This window comes from Dama dama, chromosome 5 (assembly GCF_033118175.1).
Source record: "Dama dama isolate Ldn47 chromosome 5, ASM3311817v1, whole genome shotgun sequence".
Lineage (NCBI taxonomy): Eukaryota > Metazoa > Chordata > Mammalia > Artiodactyla > Cervidae > Dama > Dama dama.
This window is the reverse complement of record NC_083685.1, coordinates 85810640-85827606: the sequence shown is the minus strand read 5'-3', so window position 1 is coordinate 85827606 and position 16967 is coordinate 85810640. Positions and strand designations below refer to the sequence as shown.

The window sequence follows — 16967 nt, the reverse complement described above, 5'->3', positions numbered from 1 at the left end:
CGCCCACGGCCACCTGAAGTTGGATGTGACCAAGCCCAGCCTGGGACCAAGTCGTCGTCGACCGCTGCCCCCTGCCGCCCCCTCCTCGGCCGGCCATGGCCCCAGGGATGCCGGGCCGCGGCGGCGCCGCCCTGCTCTGCCTCTCGGCGCTGCTCGCCCACGGTAAGTGTCGCGGCGCGGACTTGGGAGTGAAGATGCGGCGGGGACCGCTGGAGCCGGCAGACAGGAGCCTGGAGTAGACGAACCCCCACCCCCTGGACTCGCAGCCGCCGCTCCCAGCTTAGCATCTCGGGCTGCAGCTCCAGTTACCTCTAGCCCCCGCAAACCCTTTGGCGGGAGCGGAGGCTGCGAGCCCCGCCCTGGGGGCCGAATCCGGCCCCGGAAAAGGGCGGGAGGGTGGGGGGTGTATCCCTCCAACCCTCTCCGGATTAGAAAAAAAGGTCCAAACCCGGGAGTCTTGGGGGCGTGTCCACCCACGGAAATCTAAAGGGACCCGAGGGATCCGCCGGATCGCGTCCGGGCCACCCCTCCTGTCGCTCCCAACCTGGCAGCCGGCGGGGCCCCGGGGGGCTGCTCGGGTCCACGGGGATCGTGTCTACCCCTCCACTGGCGCGCAGCCCGGTGCGGGGCCGCGCCGCCCACTGCCTCGCTCCCTGCGGCGGTGTTGGAGAAGGGGAGTGGACTGACAGGGGCCCGGGGAGCCGCGGGGACTCGCCCGCCCGCCGTCCTGTGAGCTGCATCTAAATGGCCGGCTGAGCCCAGCCGGAGGGCGGGGGTCTGGGCCGCGGGCGCAGGCCGGGCCGGCGGGCGGAGGGAGCCGGCTCCGTTCTCGCTCGCTCTCGCTCGGGTTCTGCAATCTGTTGCGTCTGCTCCCCAGGCTCGCCTCGGGCTCCGCGGTAAAGGGGGTGGGAGAGGGAGGAGCCGGGGTTGGCGCGCTTTGGCAGTGGGACAGCAGGGATACGGATGGGGGCCCGAGGGTCGCGGAAGAGTACCCCTACCCCCGGAGTGGGAGCTCAGATCCGACGGAAGGAGGCTGCAGCGGGCCTTACGCAAGCTGGAGGCGCTCCAGGAGGTCAGGGGCGCTGACCAAGCCGGGAGGGAGAGAGCTGGAGGTGGGGAGGAAGAATGAAGAAAGAGAGGCTCCGACCCCTCCCAACGGGAGACGAGCGGAGCTGGGACACACTTAGCCAACCGGCAAGGGGGTGGGGGACCTGGTTGCCCCTCGCCTCGCGGAGGGGTGAGCCTGGACAGCCTGGAGAGGGGCTAGGATAGAGGGGGCGGAGGACCATCCGCAAGGGCGGAGGACCATTCGTGTGCCGCGCTCAGCTTTTGCCGACGTCGACCCGGTTCTTAGGAACCTGACCAGGCGGGCCGTGAGCGCGGTCAAGGTCTCTAACCAGCGGCCTCTCTTACCCTGAAAGAATAAGAGAAATAGGCTCTGGGAATCTAGGGTCCTGAGGCTAGGAGTGGGTGGGGAACGGTCTGACTTCCCTCTACTAGTAGATTGATTCTCCCCGGCTTCAGGGGACGGGGGTGGCTCGGGGTGGGGGGCTATTTTGCTTTCATTTCACCAAGAACAGCCAACCTCGGTGCTTTAACAGAAGAATGGGCTAGGGGAACGCAGCTGAGAACCAGAAATCTCTCGGGCTTTGCGTGCAAGATTGGGGGGGGGGGGGGTGCAGATGGGGAGGGGACCTCTGGATGTCTGAGCACTGGAACCACGGGGGTTGTGCTTGTGACCTGATCCCAGGGAATTTGGGGTTGCAGTAGAAAGGAAACACAGCTCAAGGCTGGGTCTAGGCATGGTTCTGCCCCCACCCTCTGTGTCTTACTACCAGAATTCTCTTCCAAAAGCCCAGCGAGGGTCTTACCTCCAGGCAGCTCAGACACTCTCAGTAGGTTCCCATGTGCACCCTCCTCACCCCTGAGCCTCCTATTAAAGATTCTTTGGCCTCCCTCACCTGCCAGAATCTCACCTGCTTCCTAAAACCCAGCTCCAGTAGGGCCTCGGTGTCCTGGCTTTGCTTCTCTTGGAGTAAATCTATCTACCTTAGCTTCTCCTTAGATATCGGTGTCTTCTCTGTGCTCGGCTAGTTATGGAGTAGTGGAGGCAGGTGGTGGGCTTTTTCTGCCTTGTCCCCCACACTGCCAGGGTTAGCACAGTGCCCGGGACACTCAGGGCCCTGGGTGGACAGGTGATTTGTTGTTGACCAGTCGCTAAGTCATGTCCGACTCTTCGCAACCCCATGGACTGTAGCCTGCCAGGCTCCTCTGCCCTTGGGATTCTCCAGGCAAGAATACTGGAGTGGAAACATATACACTAACATATGTAAAATAGGTAGCCAGTGGAAACTTGCTATACCACTCAGGGAACTCAAACTGGGGCTTTGTGACTACCTAGAGGGGTGGGATGGAGTGGGAGGTGGGGCGCGAGGCTCCAGAGGGAGGGGACATGTGTATACCTGAGGTTGATCCGTGTTGATGTATGGCATAAACTATCACAATATTGTAATTATCCTTCAACTAAAAATAGATTTTAAAAAAGAGAAAAACGTAATGTGGACACATTTTGCTAAGAAAAGAATACTGCAGTGGGTTGCCACTTCCTTCTCCAGGGCATCTTCCTAACCCAGGGATCAAACCCTAGCGTCCTGCCTTGGCAGGCGGGTTCTTTCCCACTGCCACCATGGAAACCCTAGACAGGTGGTTAGAAGGAAGCAATTTGAGGAGATGGAGCAGGGTCCCCCCATGGAGCAGGCATTTCCCCCTCCTGGTTTTCTGTCTCCCTTTCCAAGTTTCTTCCCTGAATCCTCATCCCATGCCTCAGTCTCCGCTTCCTTAGGGGAGGGTACCAGCAGATGCTCAAAGTTTGGGAACCACCCCCAGATGGATAAGGCCAAAGAAGTTCCTCCCCCCGTAATATCATCTCCCCTGGGCCTTCCTCCTTCAGGAATACCTAACACCTGCCCACCAAAAGCATGCCTCTATCAGGAAACGGGTACATGGATTTAGTCTCATTTCAAACTCACTCTTGGTTGAGTTCGGGGCTCTTCGAAGATGCTGGGGTGGAGGTGGGGGTGCAATTGCAGCTTTTCATGCCTGGCAGGCTCCTGAGGCCACAGGGCTCTGACCACACAGCCAGACTGGGAGCCGAACAGCCTGGGTTTCTGACTCTGGCACCATCGGGTGGGGTGACCTTGGGCTGCCTCCCTCATGTCCCCCATCTTTCCCAAGCAGTGTGGCCTCTGGCCCATCCCTCCCCTCCTCACTGTCTGTCAAGACTCCCGGGCCAATGACATCTGTGAACAGCGTCCTGCTACCTTTCAGGGCCCGGCTCAGCCCCAGGGGTGGCAGTCCCTACACTGCTGTCACCGTCAAGCCTTCTGCCAGAAGCCATCTGAGAAGGCCACTTCCCTGCATCTGGTCCCTGGGGAGGCCTTCTGCTCCATTTTTAGTTTGGATAGGAGTTTGGTGAGGCATGGTGGTGGTTTAACCTATTCAAGGACTGATTATGTCAGCTTCCCACTCAGTAGCCCTCACTGGTTCCCCACTGCCTGTATGATCAAGGATACACTCTTTGCTTTCTTAACATACAAAGCGTTATCTGTTCATGTCTCAATTTACATCTTCACTTCTGTGGTACTGTCCTCTCTTCATCCTCCATGCATCTTATGAGGTATCATTCTTCTCACCTTCTTGCCTTTCTGCTTTTGCACCCACCAGCCCCTCTCTATCTGGAATACCTTGCCTTCAGAAAGCCTTACCTTGCCTTCAAAGCCCAACTGAAATGTCACCTCTTGCAGGGAGCCTGCCTAGATTACTCCTTGGCTTCTCATCAGCAGCATCAAACCCCCAAGAGAAATAACTGGTCTCTTTCTGGTGCTGCTTTGGCCCCTCATGCCACCTTCCCAGCACTCCTCAGGGACAGCAGTGTGTGTGTGAAGGGTATGTGTGGGCATATTTACAGTCATATTTATATGTGTACCCCTCCTCATCCCCACATACTTGCATTTAAGGCAGGAGCCGTGTCTTGTTTTGGCCCCACTCTCCAGTGATGGGAAGACAACTCTATTGTGGGGCCCTCACAGTATTAATTGCAACTGGAGCTCTGGGGTGTGGAGCATAAGAGGGCAGAGGGAAGAGACAGAGACTCCAAGAAGAGAGTCAGGGGGTGGGGCAGGACTGTGCCACACCCCTTAAGTGGCACATACAGGATACACATGTCTGGGGTGACGTTATATAACACAGATGTGAAGGTAATGTCTCATGATGCTCTGAATACATGATCTCAAGTGCCTGTGTCCTCACCTTTGTGGTCACCAGTCCGGCTTCTCCTCGGTCTGTGCCTGTGCTCTCCCCACCCCGCTGATCACCCAAGCTCTGGGCCCCTTTGGAGATGCAGGGAGGACATGGCAGGAGGACAGGGTCACTGCTGCCCTTGGGAGGCTCCCTCGCTGCTGGAAGTGAGACATGGTGCTCCCCCGCACCCCCCAGCACACACACCCATCTTCCAGGCCACATGGAGCCCTACACAATACAGCCTTAGTTAATGTTTAAGACCAGTAGGTGGGGATGTGTTATAAACTTGGTGGCAGAAAATGAGCTTTATTGGAATCCATTCTGAAGATAGCTCAATGCTTGGCTGCAGGAGGTAAGGCCCCTTTGGAATACCAGGGTGGGACCTGGGCACCTCCTAGGTCCTCAGCGGGGGCCTGTCTGAAACCGATAGACCCCCAAGCCTGAGATCAGTTGTAAGTACTTGTGATGCTGCAGACTCTGAGACCTAGAGAGGCACCAGGGCAGAGGGATGGAGTGGCCGGGGGAGGGGGTCTCTCTCTGTTGCCCTGCCCACAATGATGTCCATTCACAACCCTGAAACTAAAAGAGATCACAGAAGCTGCAGTCCAGCCCTCGTGTGGAGGTGGAAATGGACACTCGGGGAAGGACCAGCCAAGGTCATCCTGCCAGTTCATTCTGGAAGCAGAACCAGCACTGAAGTCCAGCTTTCGAGACTGGCAGTCTGCTCCTGGCCCCTCGGCAGAAGTTCCATCTCCTCTGTCATACCCTCTGTCTGTGGCTTTGGCTTCATGCAAAGATACACTTCCAGCCTCAAGCTAGCTTCGGGTCCCACACAGTCAAGATAATCAATCACCGGTAGTGTTAATAAGCCTTGCCAAGTACTCCAGAGGGCACGTGGATGGTCTCAAAACCTAGTCATCAACTCCTTTTCATGCACTTGAAGTCCAGTTGGGGAGAGGAGAAAAAAGACTCTGATTCTGACATTCGAGGCAGCCTGGAATCAGAGTCCCCAGGATCCAACAGATAAGGCTTCAAATCCGGACTTGGTCATCCACCTGCTGTGTAGCCACAGGACAGTCATTCCCACTCCAAGTCTTGTTTTTTTCTCTGCCAAGTGAGAGCAGGTGATGCCCACCCTGCCCCCTTCCAGTTCACTGGCTGTGCCACGGAAAAGCCTCTGGTCACCTCCCTGGTCTTCCCGTCCTTGGAGACCAGCCACAGATGCTAACAACTGGATACGATTCTTCCTCTCTGTCCCCTCCCCAGGTCTTCTTTACTTCTTCCTTGCCAGTGCTCAGCACAGAATTTTAATAAGAGATTAATGAACCAGTTGTGGGTTTGTTGTTTTTTTTGTTTTTTTTTAAATAAATTTTTTTCTACTTTCCTGCTCTATTTTTTTAAATGAAAAGTGGGCCTCCTTATCATCAATTCAGCTGGCGATGCCATACTCCACAGGTCCGCAAGGATGGGGCAGTGTATCAGGGAGCGTCAACACTCAGCCAGCTACCGCATCCATCTCCAGAGGACCAAGAGGCTGCCAGGGTAGGGAAGGATGCCCTAAGACAGGTGTGGCCTCTTGGGAGGCAGGCTGAGGATCCAGAAGTCACTATCTCCTTTCCTCTGCTGTGTTCACCCCTTTCTGATCCACCATCACCTCCCCAGCTCCGCCTTCCCACACCTCCGCCCCAGGCCCTGCTGGCTGGCAGACAACCCAGCAGGATGAAGTGGAAAATGGAAGCAATTACCTGGATATTCAATGCTTGTTGCACAAATGAATGAATGCAAGAATGAATAATTCAGTGCCAAAAAAAGAAAAGGTAATTGAAGAAAAAAAAATTTTTGTCCAAATTATCTAGATAATTATCTGCCTTTGCAAAGTTCTGCTTTTTATCGAACTTGAGTCCTTTCTGCTTCATTCTTGCCCACATTTTTTCTGGCCCATGAGGGTGAACAACTGGTTACTCTCTTCTCTTGTGTGACATCCTTGTCCGTTCAAGCTGTAGGGCAGTGGGCAGGCTGTGTGCTTGCTGGAGGAATTTCTCAGCTTGTGTCTGTTTCCTGAGCCCGCCATTTACTATCCTTGGGGCTAGGAGAGTCACCTGGATAGAGGATGATGCTCAAAATGGTCCAGGTTCTCAGAGGCATCTCATCCAAGGATCCAGGTCTGAACACCATCAGACCCTATAGGACGGGCCTCTCACTCTGGGAGAGAACAGGCAGCCAGGGCACCCTTAAGCCTGACCCCCTTCCCAGGGACACCGCCCCAGAGGTGGTCAGCTCTTAAACAGAATCAGCCAGAGTCACATTGAATGACAACCTCACTGCTATTCGGGGGAAAGAGGGGAGATGATTCCTGCTCACAGGGAGTGCCTCTTATGGCAAGGGAGACAGTCTCATCTTCAGAGAGGTCCCGGTCTGATGGGGGAGGCACCAATCTGATGAGAGAGGCCCCTGTCTGATGGGAGAGGCACTGCCCCAGCCCTCAAGGGTGACCTTTGTCCTCCTGCACATTGAGGGTCCGATGGTGAGAAACAAGATGACCTCATTGGCTCAGCAATTGTAGCACCCCACTTTTCAGGCCTCCCTTCTTCCCCCCAGCCTCCAAGGCTGTTGAGGAGCCTGGCTCGGGGCCAGAAGCAAGTGTATTTTTGGCATCTTGGGACAGATGATGCTGCAGACTTGTCACGGCAGGAGAACGGTGTCGGTGGGAGCTGGCAGTGCAGTGCGCTCAAACGCGCGCCCACACGGTCATGGGCACTCACCCGGACGCTTGAGGGTCCCAACAGTTCTTTGGAGTTTAGCTTCGCGATCTCATTTGATTCTCCCAGCAGCCGCCAGGTAAAGACAACAACCATGATCCCATTTTACAGAGGGCAAAGCTGAGGCTCAACGGAGTCCTGGCCACACCAGCTCTTGCCATCAGGTTTTCTGACCCTGAATATGGAGGTCTTCTTGCCCTACCCCCCTGTTTCACGCATACGGGAATCAGCCCAGATGGACCGACGGCCACATGCCCATGTACTTGAGTGAGGGTCCCACCTATCCCACCCAACTCAGCTCTCCAGTCCTTTAAATAAGTCACATTCTTTTTCACGTCAGAGCCTTTGTACATCCTGTTCCCTCTGACCAGAACACTCTCCCACCCCATCTCCTACTCAGCCTTCAGGCTCAAGTGTATCCACACTTCCTCCTGGAAGCCCACCAGATTCTGAGTTGAACACAGACCCACCAACCCTGCTACCCTTTCATTTTGCCTTCTTTGTAAACTGCATTGCCTGGCCTCCCTGATGGCTGCAAACTTGGATGGACCTGGAAGGTATGGACCACTTGCCTGCTGCTGTATACCCTGGGGGCTATCAAGATGTAAGGAATAAAGTAGGCATTTAACGTTTTGTCAGATGAGTCAGTGATCATACAGTCACTCAAATACATGTGGCAGAGACCTCTTCCTTGTCTCTCAGCAAGTATTCAGCTAGTAACTACTGTTCTAGGTACTTGGACTTAATCCATGAATATAGCAAAGAGTCCCGTACTCCTGGAGCCTTTATTCCTAGGCAGGTGGAAGAGAGGCAGATAGTAAGTAATAAATGTGAAAGTGCAAGTCACTCAGTCATGTCTGACTCTTTGTGACCCCATCGACTGTACAGTCCATGGAATTCTCCAGGCCAGAATACTGGAGTGGGTAGCCTTTCCCTCCTCCAGGGGATCTTGCCAACCAAGGGATTGAACCCAGGTCTCCCGCATTGCAGGCAGATTCTTTACCAGCTGAGCCACAAGGGAAACCCAAGTAATAAATACATACGATAAATAAATTATATGATGTGTTAGAAGACAATGAGAACCAAGGAAAATAAGAAAAAGATAGGGTATGGGAATTGGGGATTCCAGTGTGTGTGTGTGCATGTGTGTGAGTCTGTGGGAAGAGGTTGTGCAGTATTTAAATGAATGATCACTTGATTAAGTGTCATTAAGCAGACATGAATGAGGCAAGAGAACAAACTAAGCGAACGCCTGAATATCACACTGGGACCAGTCCTAGGGCAGGGCTGAGTACCATTCCAGACAGGAAGGAGGCCAGAGGGGCTGAGCACAGGGGAGGCGTTGTGGGCTGGGGAGGGTGCAGGGAGGCTAGGGGAGCGGGGAGGCCCTTGGGAGAAGATGAACTGGTAAGCTGAGTGAGATGGGGAGCCATAGCAGGCTTTGGAGCGGGAGTGACCTGAGATGCTGGGAGCTGCAAGCTTGCAGAGCCCCAGACCTGTGGGGGTGGAGACCCCACCCCCGGCACCACAGAGGGGTACCTGCCTCAGCTCTCTTTATAGCCCCTTGCCCCTCACCATCCTGGCTGTGACTGTCTTTCCTGCCTTCCTGCGGCCATCCCGTCAGAAGCAGGACCACAGTGTGCAGGGGGCAGGCTGCTGCAGAGACCGCCCAATGATTGGCAAGGCTGGCTTCCAGACGCGTCCGGCCAAACTAGCAGCCTGTTCCGTGGGCTCAGGCCTCCTGTCTGTAAAATGGGGCTGCAGCCAAACCCAGTCAGCCTGGATCTCTGAGAAGTCCCACAGGTGGCTCCAGATTACCTGTTGCTTTGACCCACCCCCCTCCCAGCCCCGCCTGACCCTGTTGCATGTCTGCCGGGGTTCGGTCGGTCACCTCCTCCTCCCACGTCCAGCCCCCTGCCGCCGCAAGACTGCAGTAGCCCACGCCTCTTAGCCAACATGGTGAACTGCCCCCGGGCTAACCCACACTCTCCCCTGACCTGCCTGCCCTGGGAAAAGAGAAGTATGTGGGGCCTTTGTCCAATAGGAAGGATTCTTGGATAGGAAATAGGAAAATTTGCCATTTTCTCAGCTGCCAACACAGCAGAGAAATGATCTCAATTTTCTGTGACTGTTCTCTGCGGGAGAAAAACTGCTAGCCGCCAGCCCCTTGCATGAGGCCTGATGCTGGGGAAAGGGGGCTGGAACTAGATGGGGTGGTCTGATGAGAAGCAGGGGTGGGGGCCAGACTGACTTGGCACAAAGGACTGGGCTCACCACTTGGCTGCAGCCCTCCTATCTGGGAAGCCCTTCCCCACCCAGCCCCGCTGACCACGCACATGGGTCTGAGCAGCTATTGGACTATCTAGTTATTTTAACAGTCATTACTACTAACAGAGCACCTAACACGTGCCATGGCCTGTGCTGGACACCCTTGGAGCCAGCAGTCGACTGTCTGGTTTCTCCTGACGCTCGAAGTTCTCTTTTTCCACCCCCACCCTCTCCTGTACTGAGCTCTAACACCAAACTGCCTGGCTTTGTCCATCCCCTTGTGGTTTCTGGGCCAGTTGCTTAACCACTGTGCCTGTTTCCTCATCTGAAAATGATTATCAAAACATCCAGCTTAGAGGACTGTTGTGATGATTGAGTCATTATTCCAAGTCAAATATTTAGAATGGCGCCTGGCACAGAGTGTCTGAAAATGATAGTTCTCAGTATTATTGTTACCAATATCATCAGCGCCATGCCAGGCACTGTGGTAAATGTGAAAATGAAGACAATACAAGGCCTGTCCCACGAGGAACTTCTAAGGTGGTGTCCCGGGGAGATGAGCCATTTCTGCACAGACCGTGATGAAATTCAGCCATGGATGTGCTGGAAGGGATACAGAGTGCTGTGAAGGGAGAAATCGTGAATCTGCTGGAGAAATCAGGGGAGGCTTCATGGAGGAGATGCCACTGCAGATGGCTTTAACAAGCTCAGGAATCCTGCCTCTCAAGACTAATCGGTCAGCATCCACTGTGTGTTCAAGACCCTGAGGGAGACAGAAACATCGGACAAAAGTGGTCCCTGGCTTACCAGCTCTGACCAGCACGGGAAGAGCCACAGCTGCCTGTGAGGGAACAGCAGGCTAGGGGGCCAAGTGCAGGGTTACCTGGATGATCTCTTAAGATTTCTCAGAACTTTGACCCTGTGTTCTGTGGAGCACTAGGGAGCTGTGGAGCATTGTGCAGCGAGGGAGTGGCTTGATCAAAGCAGGAATCAAACAACAGTGACTTTTAGGGGCAGTTTGCAGATGGTAGCAATGCTAAGGAAGGTATTCCAGGAGCTGATCCCGGGGGCTGAGAATAAGGGCTCTTGGGATGGGGGATGACCACTGGAAATCATCAGAGGAGCCAGCACATGGCAGAAGGCGCACTCTGAGAAGCAGGGAGGTGGATCTGAGAGCTGGCTCTGCCTCTTAGCTTCAGCCTGGCCTCTCTTTTCTACTCCTTGGTTTCTGCCTCTGTAAGACTGGATGGTGGGCTTCCCAGGTACTGTGAGTGGTAAAGAATCCACCTGCCAATGCAGGAAAAGTGAGAGATATTGATCCCTGGATTGGGACAATCCCCTGGAGAAGGAAATGGCAATCAGCTTCAGTATTCTTGCCTGGAGAATCCCACAGACAGAGGAGCCTGCTGGGCCACAATCCCTGGGATCACAAAGAGTCAGACACGACTGAAGTGACTTAGCACAACACTGGATGGCAAATGGGGAGTCTGTAGCATGTGGCTCAGTAGTTGGAGCTTTTTTGTTTATTATTATTATTTTAGCAGTTAAAGTCCAGAGAGCAGAAGGGACTTCCCTGTGGTTCACAGCCCGTTCTGACTCCCTTGGGTGATGACTGGAATGTTTACTGTCGGTTCCGGAGTCTTGGGGAAGGTGGCCCAGTGGGAGAACTGAGACAGATGGGATCTTCTTCACGATTTTTAATAGAGGCCCAGCCCCCCTCCTCATCCCTCACCCTGACAGCCTGAAGCTGAGGGGTCGAACCCATCAAGGGTCATTCTCAGTGTTTGGATCCAGGAAAGCCTCAGAAGAAGTCAGTCACATCAGACTGGGGTGGGTTTTCGCATTGCCCCAAACCAAACATAGATTGGAATCACAGCCCTGCTACTGTGTGGCCAGGTTACCCAGGAACCCTTGTCCTCTTTGTCTTCCTGAGCCTCAGCTTTCCCATCTGCAAAATGGGAATAATACCATCACCTCTCTCCACTGGGCTGCCACAAGGCTAAGACACCAGTGTGCGTGGACATGCCCAGAACAGAAGCCATGTGCCTTCCCCAAGGGCTCAGGAAACAGTCCGTGGGTTTGTCTCCTTCCTTTCTTGCATGGAGCCAGGCCCCGCTGCCAGGAAGCATGTTTAAGACAGTGCCAAAGAGTTCCCGGAGAGCTGTTTTCTGGAAGTTGGATTTTTGGTTTGGTTTTTTAGGGGGTCTTTTTTTTAACCCTTGATACCTCCTAGCAACATACTGCTTGTTTTAAATGTTTTAAAAACAGCAGTGGCCAGGTGCCCGCCCCTCTCCCTCCCTGCCTGCCTGCCTCCTTCCCTTCCTAGGAAAACAGTCTCAAGCCTCGCCCTGCCTTCTCAGGATCTCTGCATCTCTGAGTGGAGGAGGCCTTCCTGGGAACACAGCTAGCCCCAGCCCACACAATGCCAAGGTGGTACCCAGTCCTCAAGGCCACGGCATCTCAATATTTGCATCTCCTCCGCGGCATCCCCCAAGCTGGGCATAAAAGCTGCCTGGATACCATCAGGGCAGGCAGCTGGTGCCATCACCAGAAATAAGATCTAGGGGTGTAAGAAGTTTCTGACAGAGCCCAGGGGTCCCTGAAATTCTTCCTCTGGCGCCTCCTGCAGCCTGAAAGCTTGTGGGAGACCCCGATCCCAGAGCTGACTCCTCCTGCTTTTCAGTCTCAGATTCCTCATCTGCAAACAGGAAGAAAAGCAAAACCATCCTGGATGGTTATTGGGGCCTGGAAGCAGAGACGTCATCTGCCAACAAAGGTCCATCTAGTCAAAGCTATGGTTTTCCAGTAGTCATGTACAGATGTGAGTGTTGGAACATAAAAAAGGCTGAGCGCCAAAGAACTGATGCTTTTGAACTGTGGTGCTAAAGATTCTTGAGAGTCCCTTCGACTGCAAGGAGAGCCAACCAATCAATCTCAAAAGAAATCAACCCTGAATATTCATTAGAAGGACTAATGCTGAAGCTGAAGCTCCAGTACTTTAGACAGCTGATACGAAGAGGCAACTCATTGGAAAAGATGCTGATGCTGGAGAAGATTGAAGGCAAAAGGAGAAGGGTGCGACAGAGGATGAGATGGTTAGATGGCAACACTGACTCAATGGACATAAATTTGAGCAAACTGGGAGATAGTGAAGGACAGAGGAGCCTGACCTGCTGCAGTCCATGGGGTTGCAAAGAGTTGGACACAACTTAGTTATTGAATAACAACAACAGAAAATAGTCAGAATTCAGTGCGGGGTCTCTATAACCATTTATAATTCATCATGAACCCTTAGGAGTCCTCAAATGTCCCGATCCACCCAGTGGGCCCTCATCTCCCCAGTGTCCTACCAGGTTCTTCCTCTGCCTCGGGTGTTCTGTCAGCCAATTACTTGCCTTTGGAAAAATCCTTTCCTCCTTTTGGAGTTTAGCTTCCCTGCCCATGAGACCAGGGTTGCCATGCTGGGCCGGTGCTGTTCAACAGAAATGTACCATGAGCCTCATATATAATTTCAATTTTTCTAGTTATCACACAAAAAAGTAAAAAGAAACAGGTGAAATGAATTTTAACAGTGTATTTCAACCAAAATATTCAAAAGGTGATCATTTCAATATGCAAAGATTTTTACATTCTTTTTTTTTCCCCTTTGTGTTACATCTTTGAAATCCCCCATGCCTTTTACACTATCAGCAGCTCATCGCAATTCCAGACTGGCCCCGTTTCAGCTGCTCAGTAGCCACACGTGGCAAGTGGCCGCCCTCCTGGATGGTGCAGGCCTGGGTGATCCCCAAGGGCCCTACCACCTTCTCTCCCTCGAGAAGTATTTTTGGGGGTGAGGATTCAGTGCTCTGGGGACCTGTGAGCCCTGGGGACTCTCTGCGGTCCTTCTTGGAGGTTCCCTGCCCAGCCTGGAGCTCACTCAGCTCCTCCCCAGCCCTGGCATGGTGCCTGCTGGCCCTGGGGGCTCCCATTCAGGCAGGCAGCAGCTCTCAGCTCCTTCCCCTTCTACTGGGAGATTCTGTAGACCTGGAGACCGTAGGTCTGATCAAGTCACCCTCCTGCTCAGAACCCTTGAGCTCACTGAAAGTGAAAGCTTGAGTCCTTCGGGGCGGACAAGGCCACTCGATTGTCCCTTTTCCCGGCAATGCTTCTCTGACCGTATCTTCCTCTCCCCCACTCAGCTCCAGCTGCACTGTCCTTTTTGCAGTCCATACCCATGCCTGGCACCAAGCCTCAGGTCCTCGCTACCTCTCCGCCTGGCCTTTCGCCCCACAGAAGCATGTCTCACCACCCCCTCCCTCTTTCAGGTGTGTGCTCGAGTGCATCTTACCAGAATGGCTCTCCCTGGCCACCCCTTCCTCTGCCCCGACCCTGCTCCATTTTCCTCCTTCTGACATACTATATAGTCATGTCTCTGCTTGTCATGTCTCACCCACTCCCCTTGGAATGGAAGCCCCCGAGAACAGGGCAATGTCTGTTCACAGCTGTACTCCCAACACCTGGACTGGCACCTCACCCAGAGGAGATGCTCAGCATGTATTGTGTGGAATGAATGAACAGAAATGTTGCTCCTTTCCTTCCTCTTACTGCTTCTTCCCAGGGCACCACCAGGAAGAAATGTCTGGGCGCTGAGTGGATGACAGGGACCAGAGGGGTGATGTTTATTTCTTCCTGCCTACTTGTGCTCAGTCCAGCACTTTGGGATCCCATGAACTGAAGCCCTCCAGGCTCTTCTGTCCATGGAATTTTCCAGGCAAAAATACTGGGGTGGGTTGCCATTCACTATTACAGGGGATCTTCCTGACCCAGGGATCAAACCCACGTCTCTTGTGTCTCCTGCATTGCAGACAAATTCTTTATCACTAGCACCACCTGGGAAGCCCCCCGCCTGCCTGCCTTCGTTCAAACATTCAGCTGCCGTGTCCTGGCTTTGAAATCTCGGGAAAAATGACTTTACAACGCCATGGCTTAGGTTCCACATCTATAAAGTGGGATAATAAGAGTACCTTCCTCATAGGGTTGTAGTAATGAATAAATAATTAATGCATGCAGTGTGCTTGGAGCAGAGCCTGGCTTGTAGTAAGTGCTCAATTAAAAAGTAGCTACAGGTTGATTCAGTGTGGGTTTTTGAATATCTGCTCCATGCCAAGCACTGTGACAAATATCAGTCACGTGGCAGGAAGATATGGTTACCGGCTGATGTAGGTAGAGGATGCAAATTTCAGTGCAGGGTGGAAGAGGTGAAGGCAACCAGAGACTGGCTAACCTGGACTTCAGAGAGATGCTACCAGTGCCCAAATCTCTGCGATCTGGTGCGATGAGTTCCAGCAGCCACATGGGGTGACCTTTGCCCACCTGCTACAGTGAGAAGTCCACAGCATGGCAGCAAGGAACCCCCACTCTGCCACCAACCCGGAGGGAGTTACTTCTGTTCCCTAAGCCTCAGGCTTCTTATCTATAAAGTGGGAGAAGAGCAAGTACCACCTGCATCTCAGATCACGGGGATTCAATGAGCCAATGTGTGTAGAGTGCCCAGCACTGCCTAGAGGCTGGATAGACAAGAGAGGCTATCTGTCCCCTCCCTGCTGAAGTACTGGCCAAAGGGAGGAGAGTGTGTGAACCTCCACGGCAGTGCCTGCATGCAGCTGGCCCTCCATCAGCGCCTCTTGGATGCACTGGAAGCTGGTTTGCACCCTGAAATCCTCTCTAGACTGTGGCACAGAGGGGCCACTCAGTAGCGGGGGAGATACTTAAAGTCAGGGGAGATAGATGGGAGCTTCCGGCATCTCTCATCCTGGAAACACACCTATCTGGAAGGTGGAGACTAAGGTCCAGAGAGGGGACCAATCTCAGTCCAGCACACACAGCAGTCAGGAATGGCAGAGCCAGACCCAAGACCCAGGTCTCTTCGCCCAGGCCAGTGGGCTTGCTGTTGTGTCTTCAGAGGTTTCACACGAGGGTGTTTGAGGTTGAGGGGGAGTCAGCATGGCCAACCACCACGAGAGGAAGCTGATTGGTCACAGATCAGAGCACCCCACACCCCACCTTCAGCTTCCCTAGGGGCATTTCCGAGGGATGGGCCAGCCAGCATGCTGTTTCCATGGCGTAACCAGATTTCATCCCCAATAATCACATCACAAACAGCCTGAAATATAAACTGTGGGGACGATTTTGATAAATGTATGGCCGGTTTTCTCTTTTTCCCTCCATTTCCCTCCCTAGGATCCCCACTCCTCTTCCACATCACATGCGTATGTACACACACACACACACACACGCACGCACGCACGCATGCACCCACACACCTGCATTCCCCAGGCATCCCATCAGGCCTCTGATCCCAGCTCAGGGAAGGTCAGTTTTGTCCTAGTCCAGCCCTAGAAGTGTGAGTTCCCCATCTTGGGGGTGGGCTCAAGGAGCGGGTATTCGAAAGTCAGGTCCTCAGCCCTGAAGTTTCCCCCTGATCTCCACCATGACCAAGGCTCCTGGAGCCACTGGCAGTTGAAAAAAATGGCTACACTTTATGACCTCATCACAGGTAAAGCCTCACCTGTGAGGCTGACATGCCCATAATGTGGATGGATGAGGAAACTGAGGCTTCAAGAGGTGAAGTGATGGGTTCGGGTCTCAGAAGAGAGGAGGTGGAAAGACTGTGTCTCCCACTCCCCCTGGGCCCTAATCTCCTGAGTCTGCAGCTCTAGGTCCCAGGGCCCCTCCTCCGGGCCCCAATATCTTAGAAGTGACACTCCCGTTCAGCTTGGTCCCCGTGTGGTTCGCTCACCCCTGCAGGGGTCCTGATTACAGAAGAGGAAACTGAGGCAGAGCGGCTGGCTCACCAGCCCGTGACCCTGCTTCCTGCCTCCTCCTGCGTCTCAGCCATTTCTGCTCAAGGCACCTTCCCCACCCATCCCTTTTCCTCGGTCCCTGGCTGCTGCCTGGGGCAGGGGGGTGGGGGTGCTCCCACCCAGATTTATCAGACCGGAGTCCTCCCATCCTCCCCACACCTTTAAGAATCCAGACTCTCCTTCCTTCTCCATATCCCTGCAAAGCCCATCTGCATAAAGCCATCCCCAGGCCCTGCCTTTAAAAGTCTTCATCTTTTCTCTTCTCCCTAAACGGCCCCTAAATGATTTCTGTAAATTGCTCTAAGTAGCTCCAAAAAAAAAAAGAAATAATAATAACTCAGCCACTGGCTGCCTGACCGGAATGTTGATGGCTCCCCTCCTGCCTGGCCGCAGCTCCCAGCGCCTTGCTGCCAGGCACCCAGATGCATGCTCCTCGGCTCCAAACCCAGGAAGGGGCGCATGGCCTCTGAGCCCCAGCCTCTCCTCCTCCTTCAGGCAGGAGGCTGCCCACGTGCGTCTCTCATTAGTCGGGGAGCTCCCCCCAGGCAGCAGCATCTTTCCCTTCCTTTCCCTCGCCCCCACCAGACTGCAGACTCTCCCAGGAGACAGCTGGGTTCCATCATCACTCTGGGGCACCTCCAGAGAATGCTGTGCCTCTCTCATCAGACTAGGGGCTTCCCCAGGAGAGACTGCTTGCCAGGGGATTCTCTCTGGGCAGGGCTGCGGGGGGCATTCAGCAGCCCCTCTGATTCTAACTTTCCTGGTTCTGCAACCTGCTCCCTAACAGGGCCTCATT

The 16967-nt window shown here is 53.9% G+C and overlaps 1 protein-coding gene across 1 annotated transcript in view; it reads left to right on the top strand.

Moving 5' to 3' along the window:
- The window catches only part of TMEM132E (transmembrane protein 132E), a 58433-nt gene that overhangs the window by 1079 nt on the left and 40387 nt on the right, over positions 1-16967 (top strand). Inside the window, exons 4-7 of the mRNA XM_061140738.1 lie at positions 40-162; positions 267-396; positions 552-729; positions 878-1112. Coding sequence (XP_060996721.1) covers positions 40-162; positions 267-396; positions 552-729; positions 878-1112 — 666 coding nt within the window. The remainder of the gene's footprint in view (positions 1-39; positions 163-266; positions 397-551; positions 730-877; positions 1113-16967) is intronic.